The sequence below is a fragment of the Chiloscyllium plagiosum genome, unplaced genomic scaffold (genome assembly GCF_037043375.1).
Source record: "Chiloscyllium plagiosum isolate Xiang-an unplaced genomic scaffold, Cpla_swu_hap1 HiC_scaffold_8, whole genome shotgun sequence".
NCBI classification, from domain to species: Eukaryota; Metazoa; Chordata; class Chondrichthyes; order Orectolobiformes; family Hemiscylliidae; genus Chiloscyllium; species Chiloscyllium plagiosum.
Genome location: NW_028270146.1, coordinates 56,206,525 through 56,224,570, shown reverse-complemented (window position 1 = coordinate 56,224,570; position 18,046 = coordinate 56,206,525). Strand labels below are relative to the sequence as shown.

General features: G+C 42.4%; 1 protein-coding gene across 2 annotated transcripts; it reads left to right on the top strand.

The window, feature by feature from the left end:
* The first annotated feature begins 8,407 nt into the window (after window positions 1-8,407).
* On the top strand, window positions 8,408-17,016 carry bmp4 (bone morphogenetic protein 4). 2 transcript variants are annotated; one of them, XM_043697676.2, is made up of 5 exons: window positions 8,408-8,554; window positions 9,739-9,901; window positions 14,166-14,282; window positions 14,915-15,273; window positions 15,919-17,016. In XM_043697676.2, the coding sequence occupies exons 3-5, from the start codon at window positions 14,254-14,256 to the stop codon at window positions 16,746-16,748; spliced, it is 1,218 nt and encodes a 405-aa protein (XP_043553611.1). In that variant the 5' UTR covers window positions 8,408-8,554; window positions 9,739-9,901; window positions 14,166-14,253; the 3' UTR covers window positions 16,749-17,016. The 2 variants fall into 2 exon arrangements, with proteins under 2 accessions (XP_043553611.1, XP_043553614.1); XM_043697679.2 differs by lacking the exons at window positions 8,408-8,554; window positions 9,739-9,901 and having other exon boundaries at window positions 14,166-14,286.
* Window positions 17,017-18,046: the final 1,030 nt, after the last annotated feature.

The window sequence follows — 18,046 nt, the reverse complement described above, 5'->3', positions numbered from 1 at the left end:
GTATCTAGCATCAATCTAGGCACCGGAAAAGACATTGGCAGAAACAGCCCTGTAGACTCTACAAAGTCCTCCTTAGTAACTTCTGGGGGCTTGTGAGATGTCAACCTGGTGAAGCTACCAAACAGGATGACTTGCATACCAAGCAGCACAAACAGCAAATGATAAATAGAGCTAAATAATCCAGCAGTCAAAGGTTCAGATCTGAGCTCTGCAGTCTTGCCACATCCAAGTCAGGAATGGTGCTAGATGGTTAAACAACTCACTGAAGGAGTAGAATTCCTATCCTCAATGATGGACGAGCCCAGCCCATCAGTGCAAAAGATAAGGCTGAAGCATCCACAGAAATTGTCTACCAGAAGTGCCAAGTGGATGATCCATCTTGGTCTCCTCTAGTGGTCCCCAGCATCGCAAATACCAGTCTTCAACCAATTCAACTCACTCCATGTGACTTCAAGAAACATTGGATACTGCAAAGGCTAAAGACCCTGACAACATTAAGGCAATAGTACTGAAGACTTGTGCTCCAAAACTTGCAGCTCCCCTTGCCAAGCTCTTCCATTGGTTACAACACTGAAATTTACCCGACAATGTGGAAAATTGCCGAGGTATGTCCTGTACATAAAAAGCAGGATAAATGCAACCTGGCCAATTACCGCCCCATCAATCTACTCTTGTTCAACAGTAAAGTGATGGAATATGACATCAACAATGCTATCATCAGCACTCTGCTCAGCAATAGCTTGCTCACTGGCACCAAGTTTGGGTTCTGCCACTGAGCTCCTGACAGCCTTGGTTCAAATATGGACAAAAGAGCTGAATTCCAAAGGTGAGGTGAGAGTGACAGACCTCAACATCAAGGCTGCATTTTACAGAGTGTGGCATCAAGGAGCCCTAGCAAAACTGGAATTCATGGGTATCAAGGCAAACTCTGTGCTGCTTAGTCATATCTGACACATAGGAAGATGATCATGGTTGTTTGAGGTCAAATCTCTCAACTCCAGGACACCTCTGCAGGAGTTCCTCAGGATAGTATCGTAAGTCCAACCATGTTCAGCTATGTCATCAATAACCTTCCTTCCTTCCTTCATAAGGTCAGAAGTGGGGATTTTCACTAATATTTGCACAATGTTCAGGAGGTTAATATTTTCACATTCTCCTTTTGGCGTCATATTTTCTTCTCTAAATCTTCTCTCTCAACTTCTTGCATTTGCCTGGTTTTCATGTGAGGAATTCTCATGGCAGTTCTGTTTTGTGAGCTATTTTGTGAAAGGTTAAGTGTAACTTATCCAACAGCAAAAGTTTTGATCAGCATGAAATCTATTAGGAGATTTAAGAAACTGTTTATAATTTATGTTTCTATTTGATGTTACAAATTTCTAATTTCACTTGACTTATACATAAGCCTTCTGATTTTAAGGTTAAACCCAATAAGGACTGCCAAAATAGAAATTCCACAATTTGGCTAAATCGCATAAATCCAGATACTACAAGGATAAAATGGGTAATTGTACTATGCATATAACAGCAGTCTTTGCATCATATGGAAGAATCAGATCTTTCCCAGGCTAATGTAGAAAGCTGTTGCATAGCATCAATTGCATCACGCAGATCATGAAATTATGAGCAAGGTGATGCCGAAGAGGGAGCTAATATAACTCAAAGTCAACTCCTTTTGGCATCACTCCTTGAAAAGCTTACATACTTCAAGTAGTTTTCTGAAAAATTGCTTTCCTAATTGAAGCTTATCTTCTGATTACAAACATTGGCTTTTGATTCAATAAATCAATAAAAGTATGGTGATCTATGTGCTAGAGGAAGGCCTAAATTTTTTTTTGTGTGAAATCATGTTCAGTTGTCAAAGTGGGCTAGGGAGCTCTCTGAAATGGAATTAATTGGTTCACTGATAATGGCATAGTTTTGTTCCAAGAAATGCCCATGTGATCTGAGGTTACCATAGGGACAAACAGCTAAGAAGCAAAGGGCAAATAAAAAGTTAATTGCAGTGGGTTAGGTCAGTCTGTATTTTCTGTTCGGCTGTTCAGAATACAGTAAGAGTTCATGTAAAGAGGAAACAAGCAAGTACCTTTCAAAATGGAACAGTTTTCTAATAGCATTCTTTGAACACATCCAACTAATGAAGCAGGTGTCTGAGAATAGAGCAAACAGCACATTTCTGATGGGTCAAGTATTTCAATTTACTAACAACTGGTTTGTAATGCAGAGTATTACTAACAACATGATTTCAAATGCTGCATTGACTGAGGTTACCATGAAGGACTCTTCTTCTCAACCCCTCCTCTTGCCTGAGATGTGGTTAGGCCAGCACCAGTCATTTCCATAATGAGATAGCAGCCCTGTAGTCTGGTAAAACAATGGCAATTTTACCATTTTCATGTGTGTTATCCAATAGAAAGACCAGAAAGCTAAAGACAGGAAAGGCAAGGGATTATGTCTTGGACAATAACTCTTGTTGCTGTTTCAGTTGTTATGTTGCCAAAGCTCACCAAATCATTTCAAATTGTACAGAATCCCTAAGGACTCCTTTGCATTACCATCAGAACATTGTGAGTTTGTGAGAGCGAGATCACAGACAACTACCACGTCAGCTCTGAATCTGTCCAGACACCTCAGATGGAGTATGTAGTGGATATGTCTCATGGACCCAAACAATTCAATGGGAAATGGAATGGGATCTTCCAAAGAGGAGGCCAAGTTGGAAAGTTTGCATGATTGCACCTGGTACAACAATTGTCCAAGAAATATTGTTTGCAATATTAATCATTTAAAGCAAGATTTACCTTTATATTAAAAATATCCTTCAACAGTTACCTTTTGCTTGAATTATGTTTGATATGGTTGGTTTGTTACATTAACGTTATAAAAAGTGAAATCTTATCCATTGGTTTCCTTTCTATTGACTTCCTGGGGATTCCTTTCTTTTAAAAAAGTTATCAGTTTTTATGGTGTTTGTAATAGTAGAATACTTTAAAATCTCCTTTATACCCTTTTTGTTCATTCATCTATTCAACTCAATCTTGAATGTTGACATAGTTTTTGCTTTAGTCACTAAGTGAATTCCATAGCCTCGCAACTCGGTGTGTGAAAAGGTTTCTCTTATGCTCTATTTAAAACCAATTGCATGGGCTTTTGTATCTATAGACCTTCCACCTTCTTTAGAAAAGATGCTCGTCTCTACGCGTCACAGCAATGCCAGCACTTATTGCCCTAAGAAAATGGCGTTTGACTAGCTATTCAAAATACTATCTGATTCTTTGCACTTGTCTTATACAACTGTGTGAATTGCTGATCTTGACTTGACTTAAGAGTATAGTTAAGCATGTTGGTGCATGATTAGAGTCACATAAATCAGTCTGGATAGGGGAGGCAATAATCCATTCCAAATGGACATTAGCTTGGTTTTTTTACAACTATTTGGCAGTTTCATGGTCACTTTTGGTACCAGCTCTTTATTTCCAGACCTCTTAATATAAAACTTAAATTCTCAAACTCCATGGTCAAAGTTGAATGTAAAGATTTAAAGATCAAGAATTTGCACATCAAGAATCATGGCAAACTCCACAGCCATAGGAAATGAAAAGAGCCTATTCTCAAGACCTGGTTCAATTCTTTCACAATTTTAAACACTTCAATACCATCCTATAATCAATGATACTCTAATGTAAATGATGCAGTTGTATTCATTCAAACCAGAAATAACCCTAAGGGAGTCTGGGTTTCATCCCCTAAAGCTTTAAGGTTGTTTATATAGTGTGCAGCGCAATGCTACACACAATCCTCTGAATTTTGCGAATGTTTTATATAACTCTGCATTACCACATAGTGTTTTAATTTCATACCACATGATCAAATATAGAATTCTCTTAGGTTTTAATTCCTTATTAACCTTGTTTATTACCTTTAATAAATTGTAAGCTTACTCCCCAAATACTTCATTTCTTTCAGAACACTGAGCCTACTTGATATAGTCAATGCTAATTTTAAAACAAAATATATCACTTCACACATTGATATTGATTTGCACTTACCATCTTATCTACATGTAGCAATTTTCACATTTTGTATCTGAAGTCTAAATTATGTTTCTGATGCCACATAACATGCATCAACCTCTTGTGGCGCAGTCATAGTGTCCCTATCCTTAGACCAGGAAGCCCTGGTTCAGGTCACACCTGCTCCAGAGAAGTGTAATAACACCTCCCAACAGGTTGAATAGAAAAATAGGTTAATTTTCTAAAAAAATGCATAAAGTACCACTCATATACAGGATGTCTGAAAGTACTTCACATCCAATGAATTGCTTTGATCGTGTTCATAGTTATGTCGGCAAACACAGTAGTCAATTTATACAAAACAACAATGAAAAAAGAGCAATTCATCTATTGTGGTGGTGTTGGTTAAGGCATAAATGTTGGTCAGGACATCTGGTGAACGCTTTGGTTATAGTTTAAATAGTGCATTACTTTTGTATTCATCTGAAAAGGTAAATATCTGAAAGATGAAAAGCTCTGACAATGCTGCCCTCCTTCAGTATTATGCTGAAGTGCCTGCTCAGTTAATTTGTTTAAATTCATGCATTGGGAATTGAGCCTGTGAACTTCTCCTTCAGATAAGGGCACTACCATTTGGCTAAACTAGCCTAACATTTAGTCTTCAATGGCCTCTAGTTTTCATTATAAGTACTTTTCCTGCAGCTAATCTTTGCCCCTTCACTGATCGTAAGCTGATATTCGTGCAAGTTCATTTAGGTGGTTTAACTGTAAATGTTCAGATGTTGTCCTTTGAAATATATGATCTAGGAAGTCAGACTAAAACAGAATTCTAAAGTGAGTGAAATTGAAATTAAATGTCTTTTTACCTTGTAATATATTTGTGCTTGCATAAGCAATTTTGCTTAATATTAATTAATTGAAATTGAGAGAAAAGCAGACTTATTTAACATACCACAAATCTTGGATGAGAGGTTGATAGTTATGTAAATTTTAAGCTGCACATCATTTTATTTATTTATCTCACTCCTCTCTCCTAACACCTCCTGAACTCATTTAATTCCTCTGGCAATAATCTGAAGCTTCCTCCCTTGTGTAGCCTATTCACAATATGAGCTATTTCACTTCCCAGTGACTCTGCCTTTGTCTTTATCCTCCACTCGTCAATTGAATGTCTAAACATGCTTCCACTTTACAACAGCCTGCAAAATATTTGCTCATTTGTGAACAAGACTCCCTGTTCATATCCTTATCCTGGAGGAGTAAACTAACATTCTGGGCTTGACTGAAATCTGGCACGCTGCTGTTGAGTTTTTCCTTTCACTTGAGAAAAACTCTCTTGGTTCACATTTCATTATGTCCCATGTTTAAATGTGTTGTGAAATTTCACCTAGGACTATTGCACATTTCTCTGGCTCCTTCACAATGTCTCAAAACCAAATCTATTACCTCTCCTTTGCCATTTACTACTCTGGGAAAAGCAATCTCACCTCACTCCTGAATTCACTTAAATGTTCATCTATTCTTAAAGCCTGCTATTAGTGATAACATTGATGCTTCTCTTGACTTTCTTCGCAACTGTCTCAGTTATAACACTGACATCGTCATACTGGATGGGTCTCTATAATCACTTCTTGTCAAGTTTAGAAACTGCATATTTGAAATGTTACTTAGTGCACATTTGAAGATCATATTGATGAGATAGGTCAACTTTGTGCTGCACTTTCACAATTACTAATGTTAATATTTTGGTGGAAGGAAAGACTATGTGTTTAATAGTATTGGCTAATAGGCTAGCCTACATTTTCATTTGGATAATCCCTGTTTTTCAACATTTGTTGCCTTAAGAGTTTGCACTACTAGTGAATAATTGATATCAACAATTGGCAATTTACCTTGAAAATAAGGCGAGAAACTTAATTTCATTGTGCAGGAATTGTTGATGTAAAGGGTGAAAGGTAGTATAATATGTTGACTCACCAACTTGCTGTACCACTGCACTGCTCTGCAGTTTCGATTGTGAATTATAGTTGAAAATCAGTTTGGAGAGGAAGCTGTATTCAGTGACATGATTATATTTACCAAGGCAGCAAATACAGCTTTTCTATGTCACTGTTTACAAATCTGATGAATTACTGGAATGGTAGGACAAGGACTGTGACATGTACAAATGAAAAATATACATACAATATATAATCCATTATTCTTTGTATGGAAAGGCCTGAATTTATTTAAGAGGAAAATGTAAGATCAGAAATGGAAAAGTTGAGTTGAGGTAAAAAGTCCCCCAGGATATTACTGAAGAGTGAGCAGGTTTAAGGAGCTACTTATCCAACTCTTGCCCTAATTAGTTTGTTCTTGTGTTGAGGCATCTAGATGGCCTCATGAGGAAGGACTTTCAGACAGTATAATAGTGGGACAGCACTAGGAGGAGTTTACTTCCCCACTCTCATAGCTGAGGAATGGCTTGTACCATGAGAATACAAGGCATAAATAATTTATAGAATCTATCCACGGTCTTTCTCTGTGCTACTTCTGCAACATCCTTTTGTTCTTCTGAGTCTGGAACTCTGTGTATCCATTGTCCTGTTAATTCACCCTCATGGCTCTACCCTCCTGAAATTCTCTTACTAAATCCCTCCAATATTTAACTTTCTCCTCAGAGTTAGAAGCCTAGCTGGTCGACATGCCCTTTGTTACCTTACCTGACAGCCTTCTCACTCAGCATTGATTGTCCTGCCCAACTATTTTAAAGCCACCATCTAAGTATAAGTTGTTACACTGAATAAAATGATATTGTATATTCAACTCACTTGGATAATACAGAACTTACTTCTTAATGAAAGATTCGGTAAATGCTGTCACTGTTCTCACATACAAAGCATAAGGCAAATCCAACTCCATACTGAGATTGTTTATCATTGATTAGTTGATTTCAATTCCATCATTTCAGTATCTGAAGAAAATATTTTATCATAGCTATTGATAAATGCTTGTGTTAATTCAACCACTAACCCCATACTTACACTATTTTGCTGAAATAAGTGTCAACATAGCAACAATTGTTATAGCATTGAATTTGCTTTCCTAATCTACTTCTAATCTTCAGTTTTACATGCAAATTCTGCTGTTTCAAATTTGCTACTAGCAACCTAATTCGAATTAGCTTCCTGGTACATACTCCTCTGGCCATTTTTAAGAAGATGCTATTAATTTCATTTTTCTCCAATCCAAACAAACTCATTTCTAAGTGTCCAAATAATTTGAGAAAATATTACTCTCTTGGAGGTCTAGGTTCTGGTTTCCAACCAGCTGCTCTCTAATGAACCCTCTCCAGGCTGCAGTGTAAAGGTATCGTTATTTTGGACGTTGTGTCAAAAATTGCATTTATTCCCAGCGTTTGAATAATGACATAAAATAGTTTACAGAACATTAGCCACCACTGCTTTAGATTGTGACCCGACAAATGTGCAGTCCATTTACTAAGCAATAAGGTGTAGCACAACTATTGTGCTCCTCAAAATGCTACTTTATCTTCTAGTCTTGGTTTCCCCTCCAACCCTTACACTCATTTCTCTTTTTTTGGTGGGGAGGACTGACTCAACACCGTCTCCCTTATGAATGACTGAACGTGACCAAGATTTAAGAGTGAAGATGTTGGTGGAAAATTGACACCTATTTGTTTCTGCTTTCTAGTTATTTTTAATCACAATTTAAACTAAACTAATGTGTATATTCTGCATATTAGTAGGTGCAATCCTTCCACTGTAACCTTTACCGCGTGCTATTATTCAGGGCACTTAAAAGCGTTGACTTTCGTCTGATCTCAAGCCTTTTTTCCACGTGTAGTTATTCGCTACTTGCTGGTACCGACCAAAACCGACTTTTACATATCTTCGTCATACTGTGGTTGTATACCCCACCCAACACAACGAACTGACTTTGTAATTGCAATTTCTGCGTTTTCTTTATCTTCAAATCTGTTTTCTCTTGCTCACAGGAATTTCTGTCGCTCCGGAAGAACTCGATCACAGATATGCGGGTTTCTGAATAAAATGCAATCCTTCCTAAGCGACGAGTTAATATGCTGTTCACAGCAAAGTTAATATAAACGCCGTGGGGCTAGTTTAAAGAAAACTTGTGATAGAGGAATGTGCTACTTGTTATGTGTACAGTATACGGTATTCACACGCTGTATCGCCTTGGATATACAGCTATTACCCACTTCTGCAGGAAGGAAGTGGAATATTATAGAGATCGCATAAGTGAGGCTTTATGAACTCCGCTAAAATACCACAATGACGTACGTACTTTCCAACAAATTGCAGAAACTGGGCGGCCACTTTATTAGTGGGATTAACTGATAGTTCCAGTTTGGTTTCTTAAAATGGATCGAATATGAGGGTTTGTTCGAGCGCGTCTATCCCTGGCGCCTTAATCCAGTCCGTTTCAGATAAATTGAATTTTGATTGGTTCAAAAATTCTCTACCTACAGATAGTCGAGCAGATGCAATTATTGTGGAGTATATGAGTACGCGACTTGCAGGGTGAGTCATCTTTAACTATTGTTGATACATGTGGCAAAACTGAGATGGTTGTATCGTGAAAACGGGAGAATTAGTCGATATAAATTGGCAATAATTATTTTACCTACACATTGGCTTCTTATTAGTGTAATCACACGTGCTCCACTTAACAAAACGCGAGGGCCACAATGTCAGCTTGGAGTTTCAGAACTCACTTTATAACGAACATTTCCTCAGGATGTATTTATTGAAACTGGCGGTGATTTGAGCATTAATTGACTGATTTTCCTGTATATAAATATTTAGCTGGTTTCATTTCTTGAAAGTTCATTGCCAGAACCGAGTTAAGTGATCCTGCAGATGCTAATATTGAATTAATAGTTTTGGAGATAGACAACTTGTATTAAAATCTTGATTTAAACACTCCCAACTTACGTGTTTTAATGCGGCGACATATTAAAAGCGTTGCTTAGATTTTGATTAGATCAGTCTATCGAGTGATTGAAGGCTAACGAGTATATAATGCATGCATTTCGGATCGATTGTATTTTTCTGTGAGGTCAGATGCCTGTTTTTTACTGTAAACCTTGGTAAACCAATGAATCATTTTCATAGTCCAACTGGAAGATAAAAATACCCGACGTTGCGTGATCTATTTGTGAAATGTTTGTGTAATTTGCATTGCATGGTGAATGCATTTTAGGAGCACTTTGATAACGCTTTTAGTGAAAATGGGTGATGGGGTCGTTTAATACTTACTTAAGAGCTTCTGTGTTTTGCTGTGAACCTGTGAAAATGTGCGATTTAATGCTATGCATTATTATGGGATCTTGTCCCTATGATACCAGAGTTCCTACTTTAAATATGTCATTAAATAACTTACAACCGTTTCCATATGGGAGGTAGTCGACAGAATTTGTACACGAACTTGTCAGCGAGAGGCACTACATGAAATAAACAAAATATTTCGGTGCAGTTTGTGAAACACAGTCATTAAAAAACGGTGTTGCCCATTTCATGGGTGTTACAATTGATAAAAATGCAACCGTATTGATATAAATTCTGTAGCATCGATTAGCCTTTGGTTATAGCGAGTGAAAATGCACATAAACTTTCACTGAATGTTGCCCTATGTAATGGGCAGTGTTTCTGTAACGATGCTACTTTCAGGTGAGTGTTTCCAGCATTTTCTGTTTTTATTATAGCATTCCCGTGAGTTCATTCTGGCGAAATGTGAAAATCGCACGCCCGGCTGCAGCACCGCAGGGCCATGTGTCTCCAGGCTCTCTTCACATTGGCCGCAATGCTCATGGTGTTTCAGCAGCGGCGACTGCAGCCTGAGGTTCCGAACCCCGCAATGATTGACAGGTGATCAGCCTCCTAGCCTAGCGCTCTGATTGGCGCCCATGCACTGGGACGTCGCTTGTTCTGGGGGCGGGTTGGGAGGGTGTTGTCTTGTCCGGTGATTGACAGGTGGGCCGTGAGCTCTGTCGGGGCTCCGGATGATTGGCAGTCAGGCGTGGCCCGAGGTGACTGACGATGAAGAAGGAGCTGGGTGACGACTGTGATGGAGGTGTGGCCAGTATGGTGATTGACAGTGCAACGGTGGGCCTTTAGGGTAATTGGCATGCAACGGTGAGCGTATAGAGTTTTGAGAGTGAAGGAGTGGGCCTATAGAGTGACTGACACTGAAGAGGAGGCCTATGGGGTAACTGACACAGAAGGAGCGGGCCTATAGGGTGATTGACAGTGAAGGAGTGGGTCTGTGGGGTGATTGACAGTGAAAGTGTGGCTCTGTAGATTGTTTGACAATGAAGGAGGAGGTCTGTAGGGTGATTGACATTGAAAGAGCAGGTTTATAGGGTGATTGACACTGAAGGAACAGGTTCAAGATTAGAGTGGTGCTGGAAAAGCACAGCAAGTCTGGCAGCATCCCATGATCAGAAAAATAAACATTTTGGGCAAAAGCCCTTCATCAGGAATGAACCAGGCTATATGGTGATTGACACCGAAAGAGTAGACCTATAGAATGACTGACAGTGAAGTAGCGGGTCTAACAGGTCATGGATTCATAGAATCATAGAAACATACAGCATGGAAACAGACCCTTCAGTCCAACTCAGCCATACCAACCAGCTATCCTAAATTAATCTAGTTCTATTTGCCAGCATTTGACCTGTCCTATTCATGTATCCCGTCCAGATACATTTTAAATGTTATAAATGTACCAGCCACCACCACTTCCTCTGGCAGCTCATACCATACACACACCACCCTCTGCATGAAAAACGTTGGCCCTTAGGTCCCTTTTATAACTTTCCACTCTCAGCTTAAATCTATGCCCTCTAGTTTTGGACTCCCCTATCGTCCACACTGACCATGTTCCCAAACTAAACTTGTCTGCATTTAGCCTATATCCCTTCAAACCTTTCCTATTCATGTACTTATACAAATGTCTTTAAATGTTGCACCTGCATCCACTACTTCGTCTGGTAGTTCATTCCACACCTGAACCACTCTGTAAAAAGTTGACCCTAAAACACTTATGAAAAAAACTTTCCCCTCTCACTTTAAAAACATACTCCCTAGGTTTGAACTTCCCACCTTAAGTGAAAAGACCCTTGCTATTCATCTTATCCATGCCCTCATCATTTTATATACCTATACAAGGTACCCTCAACCTATGCTCCAGTGAAAAATGTCCCAACCTATCCACCCTGTTTTTATAATTCAAAACCTCCATCCTAGTAAATCCTTTCTGAACGCACACCAACCTAATAATATCCTTCCTATAGCAGGATGACCAGAACTGTACAGAGTACTCCAGAAGAGGTCTCATCGATGGCCTATATAACCTCAACATGACATCCCAACTCCTAGACTCAAAGGTCTGTGTAATGATTGCAAGCATACTAAACATCTTCTTCACTATCCTGTCTACCTGTGACACACATTTCAAAGAATTATGTCCCCGAACCCCTAGGCCTTTCTGTTTTACCACACTCCCCAGGGCCTTCCCATTAATTGTATAAGTCTCATCCTGATTTGTTTTACCAATACCTTGCATTTTTCCGAAATTAGCTCCCATCTGCCACTCATCAGCAATTGACCCAATTGATCGATATCTCTTTGTAGTCTTAGCTAACCTTCCACTATACCATCAATTTGGTGATTGCCACTGAATAAGGAGATCTATAGGGTGATTGACATCGAAGGAAGAGGTCAGGATGATTGACAGTGGAAGAGTGGGTCTATAGGATCATTGACAGTGTTAGCGCGGGCCTCTAGGATGATTGACAGTGAGAGTATGTAAGTTGATTGACAGTGGAGAAGTGGGTCTATAGAGTTATTGACAGTGATGGAGCGGGCCTATAGGGTGATTGACTGTGAAGATGTGGGTCTATGGGTTGATTGACAGTGAAGGAGCAGATCTCTATGGTGATTGACAGTGAAGGAGCAGACCTCTATGGTGATTGACAGTGGAGTAGCAGGTCTGGAGGATGATTGACAGCGAGGAGCGGGTCTGTAGGGTGAACGACAGAAAAGGAGCGGGTCTGTAGGGTTATTGACAGTGGAGGAGCGGGTCTATAGAGTGATTGACAGTGATGGACCGGATCTATACGGTTATTGACAGTGGAGGAGCGGGTCATTAGGGTTATTGACAGTGGAGGAGCGGGTCTATAGAGTTATTGACAGTGATGGAGCGGGCCTATAGGGTGATTGACTGTGAAGATGTGGGTCTATGGGTTGATTGACAGTGAAGGAGCAGATCTCTATGGTGATTGACAGTGAAGGAGCAGACCTCTATGGTGATTGACAGTGGAGTAGCAGGTCTGGAGGATGATTGACAGCGAGGAGCGGGTCTGTAGGGTGAACGACAGAAAAGGAGCGGGTCTGTAGGGTTATTGACAGTGGAGGAGCGGGTCTATAGAGTGATTGACAGTGATGGACCGGATCTATACGGTTATTGACAGTGGAGGAGCGGGTCATTAGGGTTATTGACAGTGGAGGAGCGGGTCTATAGAGTTATTGACAGTGATGGAGCGGGCCTATAGGGTGATTGACTGTGAAGATGTGGGTCTATGGGTTGATTGACAGTGAAGGAGCAGATCTCTATGGTGATTGACAGTGAAGGAGCAGACCTCTATGGTGATTGACAGTGGAGTAGCAGGTCTGGAGGATGATTGACAGCGAGGAGCGGGTCTGTAGGGTGAACGACAGAAAAGGAGCGGGTCTATAAGGTGATTGACAGTGGAGGAGCGGGTCTGTAGGATGATTGACAGTGATGGAGCGGGTCTATAGGGTGATTGACAGAGAAGGAGCGGGTCTATAGGGTGCGTGACAGAGAAGGAGCGGGTCATTAGGGTTATTGACAGTGTTGGAGCGGGTCTATAGGATGATTGACAGTGATGGAGCGGGTCTATAGGGTGAGTGACAGAGAAGGAGCGGGTCTATAAGGTGATTGACAGTGAAGAAGCGGGTGTATATACTGACTGACATTGAGGTCGGGGGATGGCCCTAGTTAAAAATTCTGTGTTGTATGATCCACTCCCACAGCTACCTGATGAAAGAGCAGCGCTCCGAAAGCTCGTGCTCCCAAATAAACCTGTTGGACTCTGACCTGGTGTTGTGTGATTTTTAACTATGGGATGATTGACAGCGGGTCTGCGGGGGTGATGGACAGTGAAGGAGCGGGTCTGCGGGGTGATGGACAGTGAAGGAGCGGGTCTGCGGGGTGATGGACAGTGAAGGAGCGGGTCTGCGGGGTGATGGACAGTGAAGGAGCCAGTCTATAAAGTGACTGACATTGAGGTTGGGGGATAACCCTGACTTTGGAGGAGGCAGGGCCATGAGGGTTCGTGTCTGTGAAGGCCAGTCAGGTTACGGTGCATGGCCAGCAATCGGGGCTCCCCATAGAGAGCGGGTGAGCCGCTTGGCTTCAGTAGTGGGCAGGTCATGCCTTTGATTGGTGGTTGGGGCGCGGCTGGTGATTTGGATTGGACAGTAGGCGGGGAGATGGGTGGGCGGTGTCTTGGGCGGGGTGGGTGTGTTGATTGACAGCACTGTGTATCGCAGTGCCCGCCCTTGGCCAACACAGGGACAGGCGGGACGTAGGTGGCTAAACATTGAGGGGGTGGGGCTTGATATTGATTAGCAGATGCGGTTGCGCCGGCGGGGTGCAGCCTGAAGGGGTCAGGGCCGGCTGGGAGGGTTTTGATGGGGGCGGGGCGGTAGGGCGGCCCCTGAGGGGGACGTCGCCGCCGTGTCGAGCTGCGGGGGGCGGAAACAGGGCAGGATTCACGCGTTGGGGGCGTGGCCAGCGGCGTGGGAGCTGAAGTGCGGGAGGGAGGGGGTGGGGCTGGCAGTTGATTGACATATGGGGCGTGGTGCGCATAAATACAGAGGGCGGGGCTGACGACGGCCTCGCCGTTTGGGGCGTGACCGGCGGGGCGCGGACTGTAGTGGGCGTGGCCGGCGGTGTGCTCACTTTAGGGGGCGGGGCCGGCGGTGTGGGGCGGAGCGCCAGCCGGGGAGGCGGGGATTGTGGCTTGATTGGCAGCTGGGGAGGGGCTGTCTGACGTCGCCGAGAGGAAACGGAGAGCCTGCTCATTATATTCAAATACTGTTCCAGGAGGGATTCGATAATACGTAGCCGAGCAGCCAAGCTCCAGAGTCCCTGAGCTTTTCAAGAACTTGTCCAAGATCGGCTGTCAAGAATCATGGACTGTTTTCATCTGCCTTGTTTTCTGTCAGTGAGTAGACCTATTTTATACTATTCTAATAAATAAGGATTCATACTTCCCGGTTTCATACTGTAGCGATATCTATGTGTTTTTATCCATTTATTTGATTCCTCTCTTAAACATGTACTTGCGGTCCTTCCCTACACTATTACAGCTCTCTTGTTGGGTGAGAATTCGTTTCGGTTGAGGGGGTGCACTTGTACCTTGCTTATCACGAAAACAATTAAGGAAATGTTGCATCGACAGACCCATAGCAATCAAAAGCAGTCAATCTAGAAATGTGAACACATTTTAAATTAAAAAAAACTCTTCGCACGAATTATGTGCCTTTTTCTCTCCATTTCTCAAAAATCATGAGGCGTTTGGTGAAATGCCCAGTGCAACATTTTGAACGTGTTGCCTCCAAAGAAACCAGTCTAAGATAATTACTAAGATAGTGAAAACACAAAAGAGTAACAGGATGGTGCTATCTGCCTGATTATGGGCTATTTAACTGTAACCGAGTTGAGACCAAGTAATTATACCTCTTCTCTCACTCTCTTTCTCTGTGTCGTGCGTTCTCTCTCTGGGGCGTTGATTGAAGATTACTCGTAATTCTCATTCGGTTTTTTTTGTTGTTGCTTGTTTTGCTCCACAGAGACACCATGATTCCTGGTAACCGAATGCTGATGGTAATTTTATTATGCCAGGTCTTACTGGGAGGTAATGCTAGTCTGATACCAGAGGAAGGGAGGAAAAAGTTTGCTGAGCAAAGCCAGGCGGGTGGACGTCGCTCTCCGCAAAACCATGAACTGCTACGGGAATTTGAGGCCACTTTACTCAACATGTTCGGACTGCAACGGCGCCCACAGCCCAGTAAGTCCGCTGTCGTCCCCCAGTACATGCTGGATCTGTACAGGCTGCAGTCCGGGGACGAGGTCACTCACGACATTAGTTTCGAATATCCTGAGAGATCCACAAGCCGGGCCAACACCGTGAGGAGCTTTCACCATGAAGGTACTGGACTTGCAATCACTGTCCCAGAAACATGAAGCTGATTGTATTGATTAGAGGCAGTAATGATAGCTGGATCAATACTAACAGACCGTGGCGGGAGATTAAGCTGTATGCATAAGCAATTTATCGCCTTGCGTTGAGTTTCTGTTAGAGCGACGGGAGCCACTGTTTGTTCCTGTGTTTTTTTTAGGACACCATGTATGTAATTTTAAAACGTGGATTATGTATATTATAATGTTTAAATTAAAAGCTTATTTGACATCAATTGATGGCTGCAGTATCTATATGGAGTTTTAGGCGACACCGGTTAGAATTCATGGCCCGGTAATTATTGGGGGGGGGGGGGGGGTGGGGGTTGTTGGAAAGGGGATTTCTGGCAGGTAACAGGAATGTTTTCTGAAGACAGCCGTCATTCGCAGTTAGTGTTTAGCAGGGAGACAGTCGGTAGCATTAATTTCCCTCTCCCCAGCAGCTTTTGTTGTTTAGGTCGAGCGCATGTTTTGTAAAAGTCTCTTAGTCGGTCTGCTCTCAGGCTGTATATTTTGATTAAATTACGGGTATCTTATTTTGGTCCCGAGCCATTTTAATTTTCCGTGGGCGAATCGAGATTTTTAAGGGTTGTCTTTCCTTTCTGTTGCGTAACAGAACACTTGGAGCTGATGCCAGGGCAGAGAGAAGACTCGCAGCTCCGCTTCGTGTTTAATATCAGCGTGGTGCCTGAGAACGAGGTGCTGTCTTCCGCAGAGCTGCGGCTTTTCCGGGAGCGAATCGACAGCGTGTGGGACCGGGCCGACGGACTCCACCGTATCAACGTGTACGAGATCATGAGAGCCCCGAGCGAGAAGGGCGAGCTGATCACCAGGCTCTTAGACACCAGGCTGGTCCACCAGAACAGGACACGGTGGGAGAGCTTCGATGTGAGTCCGGCGGTACTCAGATGGACCATGCAAAAGCAGCCCAACCACGGGCTGGCCGTGGAGGTCACCCACTTGAACGGGTCAAAGAGTCAACACGTCCGGATGCGCCGGTCACTGCAGCAGAGGCATGGCGACTGGTCGCAGCTCAGGCCCTTGCTTGTAACGTTCAGCCACGATGGCAAGGGACACGCTCTAACCCGGAGGGTGAAACGGAGCAGCAAGGGCCAGAGGCGTAAGAAAAACAAATCGCACTGCAGGAGGCACTCTCTCTATGTGGATTTCAGCGATGTGGGCTGGAACGACTGGATAGTGGCACCCCCTGGTTACCAAGCTTTTTACTGTCACGGGGACTGCCCGTTCCCACTGGCGGACCATCTAAACTCTACCAACCACGCCATCGTGCAGACCCTGGTCAATTCTGTCAATGCCAACATCCCTAAAGCTTGCTGTGTCCCGACGGAACTCAGTCCCATCTCAATGCTCTACTTGGACGAATACGATAAAGTTGTTCTGAAAAACTATCAGGAAATGGTTGTAGAGGGATGTGGGTGCCGCTGAGAAATAATAAGAATTGATCATTTTTTAAAAAAATTGTCTGGACACTATTCATAACAGCGTTCACCATTACATTATTTATGACTTATGTGCAAATGTTGACCATATGATCATATATTTTGACAAAATATATTTATAACTACATATAAAAGGAAAATAAAAATGAGTCATATTTTAAACGTAAAATAAATTTCTGTACAACGTCTTTGTTAACTGTATATTAGAATGTATATGTTTAAATTGGAATATAGAAAAAATGTTCATAAATGTTCATGAAGTGTACTATTTATTATTTTTCACCTTTTTTGCAGTTCAGTTCACAGTGTGGAAGTGTTTGCAGAATTACCTATCTAAAACTGAGTTCTCTCAGAGGAAACGCTTTAAGTATTGTCGTGCCTTTATTGGGAAGCTGATTGTTATTTTTTTAAAAAAGGTGTGAACGGAGACTAGCATACATGAAAAATGTCAACAAACCCGGTCCTTATGCTAATGGCTGTATATGGGTCTCTTTGGTTCGCTGGGTAATTATTGGACAGTGAATAGCTGGGAAGGACAGGGTGGTCTTGCAAAAGATGCAGTAAAAAGGCTGGATCTCCTTTACTGTTTTCAGACCTGTTTTGTCTTTCATGTCCCTGGCATTTCAGACCCTGTGGCAGGAACACCTTGACGCAGATCAAACAGCTCCTTGCGCCAAACCAGAAGTCAGATTCCAATTAACAGTGTACCTTAAACTAACACTTGTCAAATTTCTCTCGTGATTAAACTTTAATTTGCTGAAATCTCTTTTTAGTGAGAATATAGTTGTCACCAGGGGTTACTGTATTACGGTGTTTCTCCTTTCATCTGTGCCCTCCTCTTCCCCAGCCCATCCCCCTCCAAATAAAAAAAAAGGGTTTGCCTTCCAGCAAATCATTGTCAAACGAATGGGAGGAAGGTAGCGGGAGGGTTAGCAGATGTTAATCAAGGCTGCATGCAGCCTTAATTTTTTGGAGATGTTGAAATGCAGACTGCTTAGGCCCAAAAAGGGTCTAGCTGGCTTGCAAACTCCAGAGGAAAGCTGCAAGAGTTGCCTCAGCCTGTGCTCCCTGGAGTGTGCAGGTGGAGAAAGCGGATCAGGCCCTCAGGCAAAACTCAGCCGTGCTCCGCAATTTACTCACGGCCCTGTTAGTTTTCAACTGTGGCCAACTTGGATAAATCTTTAAAAAGGATCTGATGATTGCATTCCCTCAGGAAACATTTGTTTTCGTTCCACATCATATCTCCTAAACTGTATACCATGGTGGGGGAGGGGGGGCGGGGGG